This window comes from Borostomias antarcticus (assembly GCF_949987555.1).
Source record: "Borostomias antarcticus genome assembly, chromosome: 10".
Lineage (NCBI taxonomy): Eukaryota > Metazoa > Chordata > Actinopteri > Stomiiformes > Stomiidae > Borostomias > Borostomias antarcticus.
Window position 1 is genome coordinate 24424519 of NC_140243.1, and position 18927 is coordinate 24443445.

The 18927-nt window shown below is 47.5% G+C and overlaps 2 protein-coding genes across 2 annotated transcripts in view; both read left to right on the forward strand.

Annotated features, from left to right (window-relative positions):
* Window positions 1-9613: 9613 nt before the first annotated feature.
* LOC311313608 (tripartite motif-containing protein 16-like) overlaps window positions 9614-18927 on the forward strand; it is a gene marked incomplete at its 5' end in the record, with an annotated part of 20697 nt that continues 11383 nt past the window's right edge. Inside the window, 6 exons of the mRNA XM_084443775.1 lie at window positions 9614-10213; window positions 10509-10604; window positions 11659-11892; window positions 12103-12262; window positions 12543-12602; window positions 12722-12858. Of these exons, the coding sequence (XP_084299901.1) occupies window positions 9614-10213; window positions 10509-10604; window positions 11659-11892; window positions 12103-12262; window positions 12543-12602; window positions 12722-12858 (1287 nt within the window). The remainder of the gene's footprint in view (window positions 10214-10508; window positions 10605-11658; window positions 11893-12102; window positions 12263-12542; window positions 12603-12721; window positions 12859-18927) is intronic.
* LOC311313639 (E3 ubiquitin-protein ligase TRIM16-like) overlaps window positions 18036-18927 on the forward strand; it is a gene marked incomplete at its 3' end in the record, with an annotated part of 11673 nt that continues 10781 nt past the window's right edge. The window contains exon 1 of the mRNA XM_084443813.1: window positions 18036-18730. Coding sequence (XP_084299939.1) covers window positions 18131-18730 — 600 coding nt within the window. The 5' untranslated portion in view covers window positions 18036-18130. The remainder of the gene's footprint in view (window positions 18731-18927) is intronic.

The following is an 18927-nucleotide window of genomic DNA, read 5'->3' on the forward strand; positions in this document are numbered from 1 at the left end:
GACTAGTCAGTGAGCATGAAGTGAGTACTTGCTCAACTAAAGTGTCAATGGGCACAGTTTAGTATTTGTATTTATGATTTATCTCCTCTTCCTCCTCCGTTTCTTCGTCTTGCTGTTCAAAATGCCCTTTCTGCGCACTTCCTCATTTAGCCTTTGTGCACACTTAGAGGCTTTCATGGTAGTTTTAGGCTCCTTCAATCAATCAATCAATCAATCAATCAATCAATCAATCAATCAAAGCTTTATTTGTATAGCGCATTTCATACCCAGAGGCAACACAATGCGCTCCTTCTCATCTGTCTTCCTCCTCTTCCTCCTTATTCATCCTAAAAATGCCCGGCCCTGTGCCGCAGCTATCATGGTGATTTTAATTTGTAGAAAGCTAATATTGGTTTGTGATCACTGTTCCATGGATATTACAGGTCATGTTATCTTTGGTGTTTACTGAATGTCAATGATTCTTCAATTAAGCAATAAACCACGAGAGGCCGTGTGTTATAGTGATTTTATAATAGCTAGGGGGCGTTGTTAGGCACGATGCAAAGCGGAGTGCCTAAAACCCCCCTAGCTGTTATAAAATCACTATAACACACGGCCTCTCATGGTTTATTGCTTTTATACAACGGTTACTACAGCTATAAGTGTAAAATAAACACACATCAATGTAAAATATTAACATTTATTCAAAACGAAGCATCATTCCCTCAATTCCGCCGAGCAAAATAGTTCCCCTAACAAAAGGGTTGCCAAGCAACAACAACAAATACAATGCATTGGATCAAATGGGAGGCGCATTAATACTGAAAATGGAATGATATGCGGTCCCAGGTGTGTGTTACAAAGTATTTTAACACGGCTTCCAACCAATCGGAATCAAGAACCAGAACTAACCGTTGTATAATATTCTATTGTATCTTTCTGTCTGCATGCATGTGGAAGTTCAAAACAAAAAGCTTTCTCCTTAATGTGCAAACCCAGAGAGGGGAAAAGTTCATCTTTGGGAAAAGTTCCGGATTTTATCGACTCAAGAATTCATGTTTGCTTTCCCTCATACTACCTCCACTTCTTCTAGTCTTTGGAAGTACTATATCTACTGTAACTATCTATCTACTGTGTCTATCTTATCTATCTATCTCTACTGTATCTATCTATATCTACTGTATCTATCTTACCTATCTCTACTGTATCTATCTATATCTACTGTATCTATCTTACCTATCTCTACTGTATCTATCTATCTATCTATCTATCTACTGTATCTATCTTATTTATCTATATCTACTGTATCTAACTATCTATACTGTATCTGTCTTATCTATCTATCTCTACTGTATCTATCTAGCTAATGTATCTGTCTATATTTCTCTCTCTCTGATTAGATGAGTAGAAGCGAATGCTGTAGTTTAAAGTCCAGTTTCACAGGATCATGAGAGTTCATCGGATCCAGTGTGGTCCAGCGTCCCGCCTCTAGAAGAGCCGAGCCTCTGGACCGGACCAGGACCGGACCAGCAGGGCCCCAGAACCGGACCAGGACCGGGCCAGCAGGGCCCCAGGACCGGACCAGCAGGGCCCCAGGACCGGACCAGGACTGAGCCAGCAGGGCCCCAGGACCGGACCAGCAGGGCCCCAGGACCGGACCAGGACTGAGCCAGCAGGGCCCCAGGACCGGACCAGGACCGGGCCAGCAGGGCCCCAGGACCGGACCAGGACCGGACCAGGACCGAGCCAGCAGGGCCCCAGGACCGGACCAGCAGGGCCCCAGGACCGGACCAGGACCGGGCCAGCAGGGCCCCAGGACCGGACCAGGACTGAGCCAGCAGGGCCCCAGGACCGGACCAGGACCGGGCCAGCAGGTAGCTGAACGGATCTGCAGGGAGGAGGAGGGCTCTGTCATTACATCTCACACAGATACTCTCCCATGCAATGCTCACCTGGGAACCATCATGATCATTATTGTTATGTTTTTCTTGAGGTGCTGGGTTTAATGTATTTATTTATTCATCCGCAAGGATCTCTATAAACACTGGAGCGGGTCGAACTCTAATAAGTAGTGTTGCTATGGTGTATATTATGGTGTGGTCACTAGGTAAGTGGAGAGAGAATCGTTATCTTCTCACCCTGGGGGGCTGGAAGGAGCGGCGTGGTTATTGGCGTGGAGGAGCAGGGTGTGAGGACAGGTGGCGAGGGGGTGGGGCCACACGGCGCTTCAGGCCAACAGTTTTTCCAAGATGGATACTCCCTCCTGCGATGAACTGGCACTTTTGGAGAAAGGAAAACAGGAAGCTTCTCAAGAAACATACACACACAGAGAAATAGAGCTGGCTAAGGAACTAAAAGACCTAATAGCAACAACAATATGTTATCCACCATTCACTACCTCTCTTGCTTGTATGTTAGCTATCATAGCATAGATCATGTTAGCGTAGTCACCTGCTTTTACAGAGTCAATTTTGCATTGCATCATTGCCTATTGGTGGAGAGTGGGTGGCTGTTTGAGGAGGGGGTCTTGTCTGTGAACCCCCAAAAAATCAAACATAACATCAAATAGTTCCCCAAATACACATTTCACACATTTCTAATAATACTGATCATATACTTTAAAAGAGCTGTTTAAAGCGCTTACCTGCTCCCAAGCTGCTCTCCTGTCCACCCCTTTCTGGAGGGACTTGTCCCAGACGATCTGAGGAGGAGGTAGCATCAAGAATCAGACCATTACATTAGTTCTGTTGTTGCCAAACGCCTCCTGTGGAACAAGAAGACTTGGGTCTCTTACAGATTTGTCCGTGTCGCTGGGCAGGTGGTCCTTCTTCTCTCTCCCCGGGAAGAGCCACCTGAACCAGCCGCCGCTGCCCCTCTGGGCTGGGGGCTCCGGGGTTCGCAGGGCGGCGGGCAGGAAGTGGACCTGCTGACCAGGGAACACGCTCGCCCGTCTGAGCCCGGACTGCTGCTGCTGATAGTCCACACATCTGCTCCTGGGATCTGTGACAAGGAGGGATTACGAATGTCATGAATGATTATGAAGCCTAAATGTAGTAAATTGTCACGCTAAGACAGTTCAGCAGACATTAATGAGCAGGCTAGGAAGTTCCACAGAAGGTGTGCCAAATTTGTAGCCTGACAACTCATCCTTGAATAGCTCCGCCCACTGTCACTGCAGTAAAATACAATTCAGGATGGTTCACCAGGCTACCAAATAGCTATTTTAGCAAAATGTATCGAATCTTATTTCAAAGACAGACAAATTCTGTCCCATTGAATGAAAATCACCCTTTTTGTCAGAGTACACTGTGTCTCCATGGCAGCCTGACTGGGGAGCAGGCAATGGTGGTGGTGTGCTCTGAAAATAAAAGATTGTATCAAGCCAACCTCAGAACAACTTTGATTACCTGTCTAGAGAATGTGATGCTTGAGGAAGAAAACACAAAAACAAACACTGCTCACCTGCGGTAGTCTGGACCTTCTGGGACAAGCAGCCATGGAGGGAGGACTGGGATAACCCGACTCTGCCTGGGTGTTTGCGAGGCCCGGGGAGTGTCCGGTGTAGTCCATGTAGGGACCAGGGCAGGGCTGGGACACGCCCGCGTACCTGTGAGGAGGGTTCTTCCCCGGGTAGCTGACCTGTGGTGGGGACGTGTCTTTGGCCACTACTGGTTCCCTCCAGGAACGTCTTGGTGGCGGTGGTGGCAGAGACCTTTGGGGTGTTCAGGACCTTCGGGGTCAACAGGCCTCCTCCTAGACAGCTCAGGTCGGTCGAGTGCTTCTCAAGTGACGCAGGCAGGCTGGGTGTAGAGGGGCTAGCCTGGCGGAGGACGACGAGAGGCGGCACGTACGAGGAGCGGGGACACTGGGGTCCGTGCTGCTCATGGCCTCCGGGGCTGCTGGCTGCTCAAAGACCCCAGCGCTGGAGCTGGTGGAGGGGGCTAACAGGCAGGCTGTGGAGGGCTGTACGGGGTAGTTGGAGGGGGGTAACAGGCTGGCGGTAGAGGGCTGTATGGGGTAGTTGGAGGGGGGTAACAGGCTGGTGGTAGAGGGCTGTACGGGGTAGTTGGAGGGGGGTAACAGGCAGGCTGTGGAGGGCTGTACGGGGTAGTTGGAGGGGGGTAACAGGCTGGCGGTAGAGGGCTGTACGGGGTAGTTGGAGGGGGGTAACAGGCTGGCTGTGGAGGGCTGTACGGGGTAGCTGAGTCGGCCTGGTGGTGGTGGAGCAGGGCTGAACCCCTGAGGAGGTCTGGTCTCTGAGCTGTCACCAATCACACGTTCCTTAATAACTAATGTCTCAAGGGCCAACGGTTCCTCATCCAAGCTGTCCTTCTTGATCTGTTTGCTGAGGTTGGCCATGGTCTGCCATGAGGTCTGCCCCAGCTGGTACTGCTCCAGCCCCTTCTGAGACATCTTCTCTGCATGGCTCTTCAGATCCTCCATGGTACTACAATGATTCAGTCTCCCCAGAGTTGACATGGTGTTTTTTAGGTTCTGGAGAGTTTGCTGGGAGAGGTTGAGAGCGGACTGGAGGAGGAGACCGCCATCTTCCAGGTCTGATCCAGAGCAGGTGATATCACCACTGTGAAGAGTATTCCTCTTTAGACATGTCTTCTACATATTTTTCCAAGTCCTCCATGGTCTTACACTTAATAAGCCTGGCCAGAGAAGACAGGGTGGTTTTTAAGTTGTGGACCGTCTGTGGGGGGAGATGAAGGGTGGGCCGGACTGTGCACCCGTCTCCTAAGTGAGACCCAGAGAAAAAGTCTTCACCACAGTCTGGGTCTAAACCGGAGCCCCCCCGTGTGAGAGAGTAGACAGCGTTATCTTCATATCATTGGAGGGATGTATCCAAACATTTGACCTACCAGCGGTTTTTCTTACCCCAATGGAATGTCAACTGGTTTACATCTTTATCAGAGTGGAAACGGGCTGGTCCACTCTCCTAAATAAAGTTATGACCAAGAGATAAGAACACATCCATGGAGCCAACATTCAAAAAGTGTAATCAAGGATGTCTTTGTAGTGTTTTCTCCTTCAAGCCTCAAGAAGGAGTCAGGTGTTTGAATACTCACACAGCGCGCACCTGCATCCATAGTTAAACGCCTTGGAGAGGCATCTTGTGAATTTTGAATCATATAATTTCTAATATAGGCTAGGGAGCAATTTGGAGACTACAAGCAGTGAATTCAATGAAGTAATATGGCAGCAACTTTGATGTATCCAAAATATTTGTCTGCATCTGATAAAATGAAACCTTCTGGACGTTATCTTACTGTCTGTACTTGTAAACGTCATAATGAAGTAAAAACGTCACTACAAAGAAACTATCTGTTGCGTCCTCATTTAGGTGAGTTACTGCTTAGCCTCGTGAGATCATTCTGATCTCGCAAATTCACATTCTTAAATGATTGGTTAGTTGTTTTCTCTCCTACTGTTACCTAAGTGGCTGTTATATTTCATCCTGAAGTAAAGATTAAATAAAGGCATATGAAAGACATCTCATTACTGTATGAAAATGTGTGGAATTTGCTCTTATTACTAAAACTCTTTCCCTCCCTTCCTCCCCGTCCCCACCTTACATCCTTTCATCCTTCTCTCCGTCTTTCCATCTCTCTCTCTCTCTCTCTCTCTCTCTCTCTCTCTCTCTCTCTGTTTGCCTGTTGTTTTTCCTCTTCCATCTCTGCACCCTATCACTATCATAATTACTATGCGTAAACATGTTGTAATAGATTCTGTTAGGGCTAGTGGAGGAGGACCCAAGAGCAGACATGACAGGCGTATGGGGACAAACCCACGTTGGGGCATGTTTACTGGCGAGGGGTAAGGCAGGAACGTGGCAGTCAGACAGACGAGGGGGTCAGGCAGGTATGTGGCAGTCAGACAGACAAGGGGTTCAGGCAGGTTCTTGGTTCTCCAGTCAGGCAAGGTTCAGGCAGTGGACGGAAGCTAGTCCTTCCACTGAAATAGCTGTGAATTGAAATGACATGAAATAATGTCTGATAAATTAAGATCTTAAGGTCTTTTCACCTGGACACATCAGTTCCAATGCTTCAAATGCTAATCCAGCACACTAAGAGCGGGATAGCCAGTTAGCTCATGAGCTCACAACAACTAGCAGCAGCTTCCATAACATTAATGCTAGTGGTCAGTGGCTAAAGCAGTTACACTGATGATTCCTGTAACATTAGTAATTTTCCTGCAATTGGTTCAACTTCTGTTTCTGAACAAAAGTCATTACCTGCTGTATGCACTTCCCTTTAGGTGGTGAAGTAAGTAGACGGTAATCTCTGAGAATGTCCCGCGTGGGAGTCCAGTGCTCTGACCACCACCCTACTTGTGGAATTTAGGTAAGGGATAAAAAGGTTGGAGTGAAAGGATGAACATGTGGAAGTTTGGGGTATAGTCCCATAAAGTCATCCCCAGCGGGACTTAAACCCCAGTCTCCCGGGTGGGAGTCCAATGCTCTGACCACTACTCTACTTGTGCAGTGGATATTGGAGAGTTGATTTTGTTGTCCTTGATTTTGGTGTGCTGGGACTACTGCCTCTTGTGGTATCAACAGAGAGATGCAGGCCAACATTGTCGGGAGTAAGGGAGGGAGGGAGGGAGGGAGGGAGGGAGGGAGGGAGGGAGGGAGGGAGGGAGGGAGTGATAACCTGACAAACGCTATACTAGGTGCGCTGGCTTCCAGCCACGCACAAAAAAGGCAGTACCAGGCCTATGCTGCAGGTGTAGGCCTAATGTCATATGGTAGGCCTTTCCCTTCCATTTAAGAGTGCAGCTATTAACTTTATAACCTTCACCAGTAATGGGGAGAGGGATGGGTAGATATGTAGACAGATCTTTACATTGATTTCTCCTAGTTTTGTATGTGTGTGTGTGTGTGTGTGTGTGTGTGTGTGTGTGTGTGTGTGTGTGTGTGTGTGTGTGTGTGTGTGTGTGTGTGTGTGTCTGTTTCTAAGGTCTAACAGACCTCCCTGCTGGGCCATGCTGGTGTGTTCTCTTAGGAATAGGGAAATACAGTTTAGGTCAGAAGTGATCTCTGTTTCTCGCATACTTGAACTCACTCATCACGTAGATGACGACGACTTCTGCTGTACTCGTTTCAGTCGTTTCATTTTTAAGGTTATTTTGTGTTTTTATTTGGACTAATATAGGTTATACAAATGATTTTCATTTGATGTATGCTCACTAGGAGATGAAATGTATGTAGTGATCCTGACCACCAGTCAGGAACGAGGGGGACTGTCAAGTGCACCAAGGACCGGAACATTAGACCCAAGAGTCAGACATGAGAGACGAGAGGAACATTAGACCCAAGAGTCACACATGAGAGACGAGAGGAACATTAGGCCCAAGAGTCAGACATGAGAGACGAGAGGAACATTAGGCCCAAGAGTCAGACATGAGAGACGAGAGGAACATTAGGCCCAAGAGTCAGACATGAGAGAAGAGAGGAACATTAGGCCCAAGAGTCAGACATGAGAGACGAGAGGAACATTAGGCCCAAGAGTCAGACATGAGAGACGAGAGGAACATTAGGCCCAAGAGTCAGACATGAGAGACGAGAGGAACATTAGGCCCAAGAGTCAGACATGAGAGACGAGAGGAACATTAGGCCCAAGAGTCAGACATGAGAGACGAGAGGCCTACGGGGGCAGATCCAGCCCAAGCACCTGGGACAGGCCGGAGAGATATAATATCTATTACTAAGTGGATCCCTCTAAAAAAAATGGATGGATGAATAATGAATGGTCCACACACACATGGAACTGACAAGGGCCCGACTAGCATTTGTGATAAGGAACCCCCCACCCCCCCCCCCCTCTCTAGCCAGGGTCTGGCGCTTATCAGAAGGAACAAAGGGATAGTGTTGGATGAACTGCCTGAACTTTCCTGTATGAGGTTGCGAATAATAGATGTTAAAAGGAAAAGGTGTAATCCAGCAAGTAACACTGTTTAGAGTGAATATCATTTATTGGAAATGTAATCACTTAAAGTAGAAGTAGACATTTATAAGTCATGTATCTGTTCTTAGTCAAGATTAATTATGTAACCTTGTATACGTGTGAGACAGTAATGACAATGTAATGATTGGAGAATGTATCCATGTATCAACTGTTTGAGTATATAGGTAATGCTTAAAGTAGGATAATTAATAAGATATTAATTAGACATTTATTCTGTGATGTCCTGCTTTGGGTAAGAGAGATAAGATGTTGAATGCAGGAATTGTTAACCTGCCAGGGAGAGAAAGAGAGAAAAAAAGAAGGGAGAGTGATGAAGGGAGAGTGACGTTGTAGACTCTTGATAATTTCTGGCTGTAAGGAAGAAGACTCAGATCCATCGATGCCAGTTTCAATACTTTTATTGAATCCCTGACATCAAAATCACACTGCAGTTGTGATGAGTTCACTCTTCAATGGTCTAGGATGAACTAACTTGACACAGAGAACACTCTCTTGGTTATACGAAAAGAGGTGTTACACAAAATTGTCCTGTTCTTTGTTACCTTGTCTAAAGTTAGACAGTTTAATGGCTCAGTTAAACAGATCCTGTGTGTCTTGTTTGTGTGACGGTATGTGCGCTTGTGAGTAGCCTTTGAAAATCAGCGCTCTGCTGTGAGACACCTTATCCTATAATCAGAAACTTGACGCCTAGTGAATATATAGGTTTAACTAAAAGCCACTAAATGTCATATAGGTGGCAATAGTGAATATATGGATTTTACTAGAAGCCACTAAATGCCACATAGGTGGCAATAGTGAATATATGGATTTTTCTAAAAGGCACTTAATGGCATATAGTTTAGATAAGAAGCTATTAGTAAAATATAGGTGGTGCCAGTCTGCCACAGCAACACACACTGGAAAATCCCCAGTGTCTTAAAGACAACCTAGGCCTGTCTGTAGCTTTCCATCCCTCCAGTGTGTGCATTTGAAATTCACTATATAACTTGTGATTATACTGGTCAAAATATACTACAATATAATACAGAAAGTGAAGTGAAAATGTACCGCGAAAATGATGGTGAATAAACCATGCTAGCAGCTCATGTTGTTTTCTGTTTTCCTGCCTACATTACACCGGCCAACCCTACATAATGCTTTTCTTACATGTCGTCTAGTTTTATCTGTACAACAGATCAGATTTGGTGCATTTTCTGACTGTTTTGCTTCTGATAAATATGTGCACTTGCTTTCTAAAGCTCTCTACATCGATCAAACTAGAGTTGATGAGCAGGAATACACACAAGACACAGGGATTCAGTACTTTAGAACATGAACAAGATATTTAATATTGCAACAGTTCTATGTGAAGGGTTAATCCCTTCCAGCAGACACCTGACCTCAGTTGAAATGAACAATCATCACTATGTAGATATTTTTTGTCAGAAATATCAAGCAAAGGACAAAACAATTAGAAATGTTCTCTCTTATCTCTCTCTCTCTCTCTCTCTCTCTCTCTCTCTCTTTCTCTAAACCACGCCCCCTGGCAGAACCATCCCTTGCTCCTCCCAGTACTCACTCTAGAAACTAAAGTGTTCTCTCCGTCTCTCTCACTCTCATTCTCTTTTCTCTCTCACAAACTCTTCACTCTCTCTGAGTGACTGTGTCCCTGACACACCAGCATGGACCAGCAGGGAGTTCTGTTAGACCAGGACCAGTTCTGCTGTTCTGTCTGTCTGGACAGGATCAAGGCTCCAGTGACCCTCCCGTGTGGTCACAGCTACTGTAGAAGCTGTATCGAGGACTGCTTGGACCAGGATGAACAGAAGGGAATCTACAGCTGCCCCCAGTGCAGACAGAGCTTCACTCCAAGGCCTGCCTTGATGAGGAACACCATGCTGGCTGAGGTGGTGGAGAAGCTGAAGGAGACAGGAGGAGCCCGGGCCGCCCCCTTTGAGCTGACCAGCCCAGCTGGGTCAGAGTTGGTGACCTGTGACCTCTGCACCGGGACCAGGAAGCGGAGCGCCCACATGTCCTGTCTGGTGTGTCTGGTGTCCTACTGTGAGACTCACCTCCATCCCCACTACCAGGTTCCTGTTCTGAAGAAGCACAAGTTGGTCAATGCCACGTGTGAACTGCAGGAGAGGATCTGCTCGAGTCACAACAAGCTGCTCGATGTCTTCTGTCGGACAGACCAGCAGTGTATCTGTTATCTGTGTACCATGGATGCACATAAAGGCCATGATACGGTGTCAGCCACAGCAGAGAGGGCAAAGAAACAGGTAAGACCTGACCAGGTCAGAAAGCACATTGTGTTGCCTCTGTGTATGAAGTGCGCTATACAAATGAAGTTTGATTTGATTTGATTTAGGTTAATTGGAATGAACATTGAATCAAGATGACAGAAACAGGGTTGTTTTTCATCCATGTTTTTTGAAGGGGATAAAAAGTCTTCAGTGCATGAGATCTGAATAGGTTACGGCTAAAATATATTTAAAAAATAGGAATATATCAACCCAAAATACTGAAATAATAATTTGACAGATGTTTTGTTGTAATTTGTGTGTTTATCTCCAGAGCAAGCTGGGTCTGAGTCAGCAGAAAGTCCAGCAGAGAGTCCAGGAGAGAGAGAAGGAGCTGAAGGAGGTCCAGCAGGCTGTGGAGTCTCTCCAGGTCAGCATCAGGATGTCAGCTACTCTAGCTATGGTGGAGGGAGATACCTGGCCTCCTGAAACCATCCTGAACTCACCAGCTCTCTTTCAGTTTTCCTCCGCAGATCAGGATGGTGGTAATATTGATACCGTGTTGGAGAAACTCACAGCTATGCAAGACCAAGCTCGATAGAGAGACCCGTTACAGATCTGAGGACCAGGCTCGATAGAGAGACCCGTTACAGAGAGGAATGACCATCTGTTGTTCTTCTCCCTAATCTAATCAACTTTCTGCCTCCCACCCGGCCGTCAAGGCCGTTTCGCCCAAACTCCCCTGAAGATTCACAGGCTAAAGAGGCTCTGCACCCCCCCCCCCTCCTCCCTTCCCTCCCCATGGACACATCTTGTTGACTTTTGGTCTTGAGACTGATCGAGGGCGTCTCCATAGCAACCTGCTGTGTTTTAGCTAAGACATTCCGGAGATTACGTCTCCACAGCCAGAGGCCTTCAGGCATACACACACACACACATGGACTCAACTCATGGACTCAGAAACACACACACACACACACACACACAAACACGCACATCACACGCACCCCACCCCCTCCCCTCCCCTGCCCTCCCTCACCCCATCCCCCCACCTTTCACCCCCCCCCCCCCCTTTCCCTCCCATTACAGTACAGTGCTGTCAGGCTATTGGCCGCGCCTGATTGTATGGCTGCTTGTCGAGGCTGGCTGCCTGTATGGTAATTCCCTCCCCCCTCCCCTCCCCTGGTATTGTATTTTGTATGTCGTATTGTATTTTGTATGTCGCTCTTTCTTCCTTTTTATGTGTTATTTGTATTGTGAAGCGCTTTGTGCATTCGTGCTGTGAAAGGCGCTATATAAATAAAGTTTACTTACTTACTTACTTACTTACTTATGAGGCTAGGAGATACCTGTATGACAGTTATAACTGTCACATTCATGATAATTGGTTTCAGTTGAACTCTTTCTTTCTTTCTTTCTTTCTTTTCTTTCTTTCTTTCTTTCTTTCTTTCTTTCTTTCTTTCTTTCTTTCTTTCTTTGTCCAGCGCTCTGGCCAGGCAGCAGAGCAGGACAGTGAGAGGATCTTCACTGAGCTGATCTGCTCCATTGAGAGAAGGCGCTCTGAGGTGAAGGAGCTGATCAGAGCCCAGCAGAGGGCAGCAGTGAGTGAGGCTGAAGGAGTGGTGGAGAGACTGGAGCAGGAGATAGCTGAGCTGAGGAGGAGAGACGCGGAGCTGGAGCAGCTCTCACACACAGAAGACCACATCCACTTCCTCCAGGTACAGTAGCTGGACTCTCCTGGTACCTGACATGTGAACATCAACTGGTTTGGTCTATTGATTAGGCAAGCGTATTCGGAACACTCGGTATGTGTTTCCTATCTCTCTCTCTTTCTCTTTCTCTTTCTCTTTCTCTTTCTCTCTCTCTTTCTCTTTCTCTTTCACTCTCTCTTTCTCTCTCTCTCTCTCTCTCTCTCTCTCTCTCTCCAGAGTTACCAGTCTGTTTCCAGTCCCAGTGTATCTTCAGACCTCCCCAGCGTCTCTGTCCCTTCTCTTCAGTACTTCAGTGATGTGACTAAGGCTGTCTCTGAGCTGAGAGAGAAACTAGAGGACGTGATCAAGGGAGAGTGGTCCAGCATCTCCTTCACAGGTGTGTTGGAGGAGTTTTGAGAAAAATTATCTGTAAAAATATCACTAAAGTACGGAGAGCAACAAGTGATCCTGTCTCGTCCAATAAGAAACAATGTGACCAGAGGAAAGATTTGGGGTTCACAATGAAACACATTGAACACTACTAAGCTCTACTTGGCTTTAAAATTGATGATTATGTGTGTGTGTGTGTGTGTGTGTGTGTGTGTGTGTGTGTGTGTGTGTGTGTGTGTGTGTGTGTGTGTGTGTGTGTGTGTGTGTGTGTGTGTGTGTGTGTAAAGTCTCTTTAGTGGGTGTGTTGTCTCCTCCAGAGCCCAGGACCAGAGCACATTTCTTACATTGTGAGTGTCTGAAGTCTCCACCTCTCTCTGTTGAATGATAAATCAACAATACCAGCTTTAAGGGCGACAGATGAACGGTCATGTTATTAACTCTGATCTGGTCTCTGCTCTGTTCCCAGATTCCTGTCCGCTCACTCTGGACCCAAACACAGCACACAAATACCTCTCTCTGTCTGGGGAGAACAGGAAGGTGACATGTTCAAAGCAGATCCAGTCATATCCTGACCATCCAGACAGATTCACCTTCTACCCCCAGGTGCTGTGTAGAGAGGCTCTGTCTGGGCGCTGTTACTGGGAGGTGAAATGGAGAGGTGATGTTCACATAGCAGTCTCATATAAAGACATCAGCAGAAGAGAGACCAACTCCTCCTTGATTGGTTTCAATAAAAAGTCCTGGAGTTTAATGTGCTCTAGCGTTGGTTACACGTTCAGTCATAATAATGTTGTGACTGAACTATCAGGCCCTCAGTCCTCCAGAGTAGGAGTGTACCTGGATCACAAGGCAGGTTCTCTGTGCTTCTACAGCGTCTCTGACACAGTGACCCTCCTCCACAAAGTCCAGACCACATTCACCCAGCCACTCTATCCAGGGGTTAGGTTTTGTTATTATAATGACTGTGCAGAGATTAGTAAACTGTGGTAGAGGGAGGGGGATCCTTCGAGAGGATGGGGGGAGAGTAGGGGGGAGGAGATGAGGGGGGGGGGGGCAGGGGAAGAGGAGAGGAACGTAACGTGGCCTCTGGCTCAAGTTTGCAACCTCATGAAGCAGTGTTCAGACTAGATTCACCCAGCCACTCTATCCTGGGTTTGTATGCCTTAATGCAGTCACGGTTTTCTCAGTCATTTTGTCTTTAAAGATTCAGCTGATTACTAATAATTGTTCTAGCATTGTACTTCAGGAGGCCTAATAGAAGGAAATCTTCATACCATCATTTGTTTATAATTGTTGAACTTTGGTTCTTTAATATTGTAATTTCAACTTGATCATTGTATACAATCATTTAATTTATAAACATCTATTATAAAATATGATATTGTTGATGAACTTTGATACTGTATAAGTGGTCTTTTTTCTCTGTATAATGACTGAATCAGGTATTCATGAATGTTGGTGTCCATCATCATCATCACCATCACCATCCTCACCAACATCATCGCATCATCATCATGGTGATGGTGTTCATGACTGCTGTTTAAATGATTGGTTAGTTGTTTTCTCTCCTACTGTTACCTAAGTGGCTGTTATATTTCATCCTGAAGTAAAGATTAAATAAAGGCATATGAAACTGAAAGACATCTCATTACTGTATGAAAATGTGTGGAATTTGCTCTTATTACTAAAACTCTTTCCCTCCCTTCCTCCCCATCCCCACCTTACATCCTTTCATCCTTCTCTCCGTCTTTCCATCTCTCTCTCTCTCTCCCCCCCCCCCTCTCTCTCTCTCTCTCTCTAAATAAGTAAATAAATACAGATATGCTAAGTCAAACAAAAACACACACGCAACCATACACAAAAACACGCAACTATACATTCTCTGTCATTGCACATTCCCATATTGCACATGAAATGTATTGAATCACAGATCATTTTATTGCTACACTGAGTGTGGATATTGCTGTTGGGTAAAAACTGTTTTTGAGTGTGTTTGTTCTTGTTTTGAATGATCTGTACCGCCTGCCTGACGGCAACAGTTCAAGCAGTGAGTGTCCGGGGTGAGAAGTGTCCTTAGTGATGTTCTGGGCTTTTTTCAGGCAGCGGGAACTGTGAAGGTCTCCCAGTGTGAGGAGAGGGCGTCCCACGATCTTCTCGGCCGTGTTGAAGACCCTCTGGAGCGCTTTCCTCTGGGCCGCCGTGCAGCTGGTGTTCAGTACCACACACAGATGCAGTATGTCAGTATGCTCTCTATGGAGCATCTGTAGAAGGACACCAGCAGTCTCTCTCTGAGACGTTATTCCTCCTGAGCACCCTCAGAAAGTGCAGTCTCTGCTGGGCCTTTTTCTGCAGAGCAGAGGTGTTCACACTCCAGGTCAGGCCCTCCTCAATGTGGACTCCCAGGAAGAGGACGTCAGTCACCTTCTCCACACAGTCCCCGTTGATGGTCAGTGGTGGAATGTGCCTTTTCTTTTTCCTGTAGTCTATGATGAGCTCCTTGGTCTTTGCGGTGTTGAGGAGCAGGTTGTTCTCTCTGCACCACGCTGACAGCTGCTTCACCTCGTCCCTGTAGCCGGACTCATCCCCTCCTGAGATGAGCCCGACCCCCGTGGTGTCGTCCGCAAACTTCACCATGGTTTTGCTGTGGTGGGCGGGGGTGCAGTCGTATTTGTGGAGGGTGTTCAGTAGGGGGCTCAGGACGCAGCCCTGTGGTGCGCCAGTACTGATACTGAGAGTTGTGGATGTGTGAAGGCCCACTCTGACCCTCTGGCTGCGGCCAGACAGGGAGCTGCTGATCCACATGCAGATGGAGTGTGGAAGTCCCAGATCCCTCAGTTTGTCCACCAGTTTGTGGGGGAGGATGGTGTGAAACGCTGAACTGTAGTCTTGGAAGAGCATCCGCACGTAGCTCCCCTGCTTCTCCAGGTGGGCTAATGCTGCGTGGACGGCCGTGGCTACGGCGTCCTCTGTTGATCTCTTCTCCCTATAAGCAAACTGGTGAGGGTCAAAGCTATGTGGGAGGAGTGATGTGATGTAGTCCCTGACCAGTTTTTCAAAGCATTTCATCACCATTGGTGTGAGTGCTACTGGCCTGTAGTGGTTGAGGCCGGAGATGTGGGGTTTCTTGGGCAGGGGGATGATAGTGGAGGATTTCAGACAGGATGGGACAGTGGACTGGGCTGAGGACCGGTTGAAAATCCTTGTGATAACTCCAGCCAGCTGAGCCACGCAGTCCTTCAGCACACCTCCGGGGACGGCGTCGGGTCCAGCAGCCTTCCTCGGGGACACGGGCCGCAGCGCGCTCCTCCCCTGGTGCTCCTCTGTTGTGGGGGCGGGGCCGCTGTGGGGCGTGGCGTGGGGTGTGGCCTCTGGTGGCTTTACCTCAAAGCGTGCAAAGAAGAGGTTGAGCTCTTCTGCCAGCGAGGCGTCACCTTCGGCTGCTCCGAGGTCGGTCTTCTAGTTGGTGAGATGCTGGACTCTCTGCCACACCTGCCTGGTGTTGGTGCTGTCCAGGTGGTCCTCGATCCTCCTCCTGTAGTCGGACTTGACCTCTCTGACCCCCCTCTTCAGGTTAGCTCTGACCTCTCAGACCCCCCTCTTCAGGTTAGCTCTGGCCTCTCTGACCCCCCTCTTTAGGTTAGCTCTGACCTCTCTGACCCCCCTCTTCAGGTTAGCTCTGACCTCTCTGACCCCCCTCTTCAGGTTAGCTCTGACCTCTCTGACCCCCCTCTTCAGGTTAGCTCTGACCTCTCTGACCCCCCTCTTCAGGTTAGCTCTGACCTCTCTGACCCCCCTCTTCAGGTTAGCTCTGGCCTCTCTGAACCCCCTCTTCAGGTTAGCTCTGACCTCTCTGACCCCCCTCTTCAGGTTAGCTCTGGCCTCTCTGACCCCCCTCTTCAGGTTAGCTCTGACCTCTCTGACCCCCCTCTTCAGGTTAGCTCTGACCTCTCTGACCCCCCTCTTTGGGTTAGCTCTGACCTCTCTGACCCCCCTCTTCAGGTTAGCTCTGACCTCTCTGACCCCCCTCTTCAGGTTAGCTCTGACCTCTCTGACCCCCCTCTTCAGGTTAGCTCTGGCCGTGCTGTAGTGAGCCCTGTCGCCCGCCCTGTAGGCGTTGCTCCTCTCTCTTACCAGCTGCTGGACCTTCCGAGTTGTCCAGGGCTTCTGGTTGGGATCGACCCGGATGCGTTTGTCCACCGTGAAAATGCCTATGAAGAACATCATGTAGCACAGTACACAGAACACGAACATGTGTGTGATGTATGACAGAAGAACCTGTAATGTCATTTATTTGTCCGACCATGGTGTGCCCGAGATAAAGGACAAAAGAGAAATGAATGTATTGTAAGTGCCAGAAGGTTACCAACTTAAAGCTACATGAGATAACTCGGCACTTTGGCAGCCCCTCTGGTCGTGATAAAATCGGCACTGCGTTTTAAGAACCACACTTCCCACAATCCCCCACTAACTCGCTGTAGAGAAATGAATGTAATGTAAGAGCCAGAGGGTTACCAAGTCAAATCAGCTGTGTGGCTGTGAGTGTAGCCATCACAGGAGGAGAGGAGAGGAGAGGAGAGGAGAGGAGAGGAGAGGAGAGGAGAGGAGAGGAGAGGAGAGGAGAGGAGAGGAGAGGAGAGGAGAGGAGAGGAGAGGAGAGGAGAGGAGAGGAGAGGAGAGGAAGAGGAGACGGGGGGATGAATGTAATATCAGTGCGTCAAAGGGAGGAGATGTCATGGCGTGAGGAGGGAGGAAGGGGTACACAGGGATTCAGAGATGCCATTCACAGCGCATAAGCACGTTGAGGGAATTGAAGAGCACCATCAGTTCCCAGTATCTTCTGAGGATGGGACGGGTGGTAAACCAGCGTGATGAACAGCGAAACCAGACATGTGAGGTCAAAGTTCAAAGACAGTTTAAATAGGCAAAGGTCAAAGACTATTTAAATGCTGGTTGGCTGTTCCTACTGATTAATAGTCCGTAACCCAAAGTGAAACATTTTCAATAAATATAGATACATGTGGAATATTTTCTATGGTGTACTTTCTTAATGCTATTGGAAATGAACATTAAATATGAAAAACAAATGTGTTGTGTTGTACAATACTGGCATTAAGGCATAGCGCAACGCAGTTCTATATCCAGTTACGCCACTAGGTGGCACTCTAAGTTCAGACTATTGGTTGTTCCACATTGTGAGTAATGATAGAATATAATACAGAAAGTGAAGTGAAAATGTACCGCGAAAATGATGGTGAATAAACCATGCTAGCAGCTCATGTTGTTTTCTGTTTTCCTGCCTACATTACACCGGCCAACCCTACACAATGCTTTTCTTACATGTCGTCTAGTTTTATCTGTACAACAGATCAGGTTTGGTGCATTTTCTGACCGTTTTGCTTCTGATAAATCTGTGCATTTGCTTTCTAAACGCTCTCTACATCGATCAAACTAGAGTTGATGAGCAGGAATACACACAGGACACAGGGATTCAGTACTTTAGAACATGAACAAGATATTTAATATTGCAACAGTTCATATGTGAAGGGTTAATCCCTTCCAGCAGACACCTGACCTCAGTTGAAATGAACAATCATCACTATGTAGATATTTTTTGTTGGAAATATAAAGCAAAGGACAAAACAATTACAAATCTCTTTTCTTCTTTTTCTCTCTCTCTCTCTCTCTCTCTCTCTCTCTCTCTCTAAACCACGCCCCCTGGCAGAACCAGGAAATCCCTTGCTCCTCCCGGTATTCACTCTCTATTCCTAGAAAACGAAAGTGTTCTCTCCGTCTCTCTCGCTCTCTTTCTTTTTGTCTCTCAAACTCTTATCTCTCTGCGTCTGTGAGTGAGTGACTGTGTCCCTGACACACCAGCATGGCCCAGCAGGGAGTTCTGTTAGACCAGGATCAGTTCTGCTGTTCTGTCTGTCTGGACCTCTTAAAGGATCCAGTCACCCTCCACTGTGGTCACAGCTACTGTAGAAGCTGTATCGAGGACTGCTGGGACCAGGATGAACAGAAGGGAATCTACAGCTGCCCCCAATGCAGACGGAGCTTCACTCCAAGGCCTGCCTTGATGAGGAACACCATGCTGGCTGAGGTGGTGGAGAAGCTGAAGGAGACAGGAGGAGCCCGGGCCGCCCCCTCTGAGCTGACCAGCCCAGCTGGGTCAGAGTTGGTGACCTGTGACCTTTGCACCGGGACCAGGAAGCAGAGCGCCCTCATGTCCTGTCTGGTGTGTCTGGTGTCCTACTGTGAGACTCACCTCCAGCCCCACTACCAGGTTCCTGTTCTGAAGAAGCACAAGCTGGTCAAAGCCACGTGTGAACTGCAGGAGAGGATCTGCTCGAGTCACAACAAGCTGCTGGATGTCTTCTGTCGGACAGACCAGCAGTGTATCTGTTATCTGTGTACCATGGATGCACATAAAGGCCATGATACGGTGTCAGCCACAGCCGAGAGGGCAGAGAAACAGGTAAGACCTGACCAGGTCAGAAAGCGCATTGTGTTGCCTCTGTGTATGAAGTGCGCTATACAAATAAAGTTTGATTTGATTTGATTTAGGTTAATTGGAATGAACATTGAATCAAGATGACAGAAACAGGGTTGTTTTTCATACATGTTTTTTGATAAAAAGTCTTCAGTGCATGAGATCTGAATAGGTTACGGCTA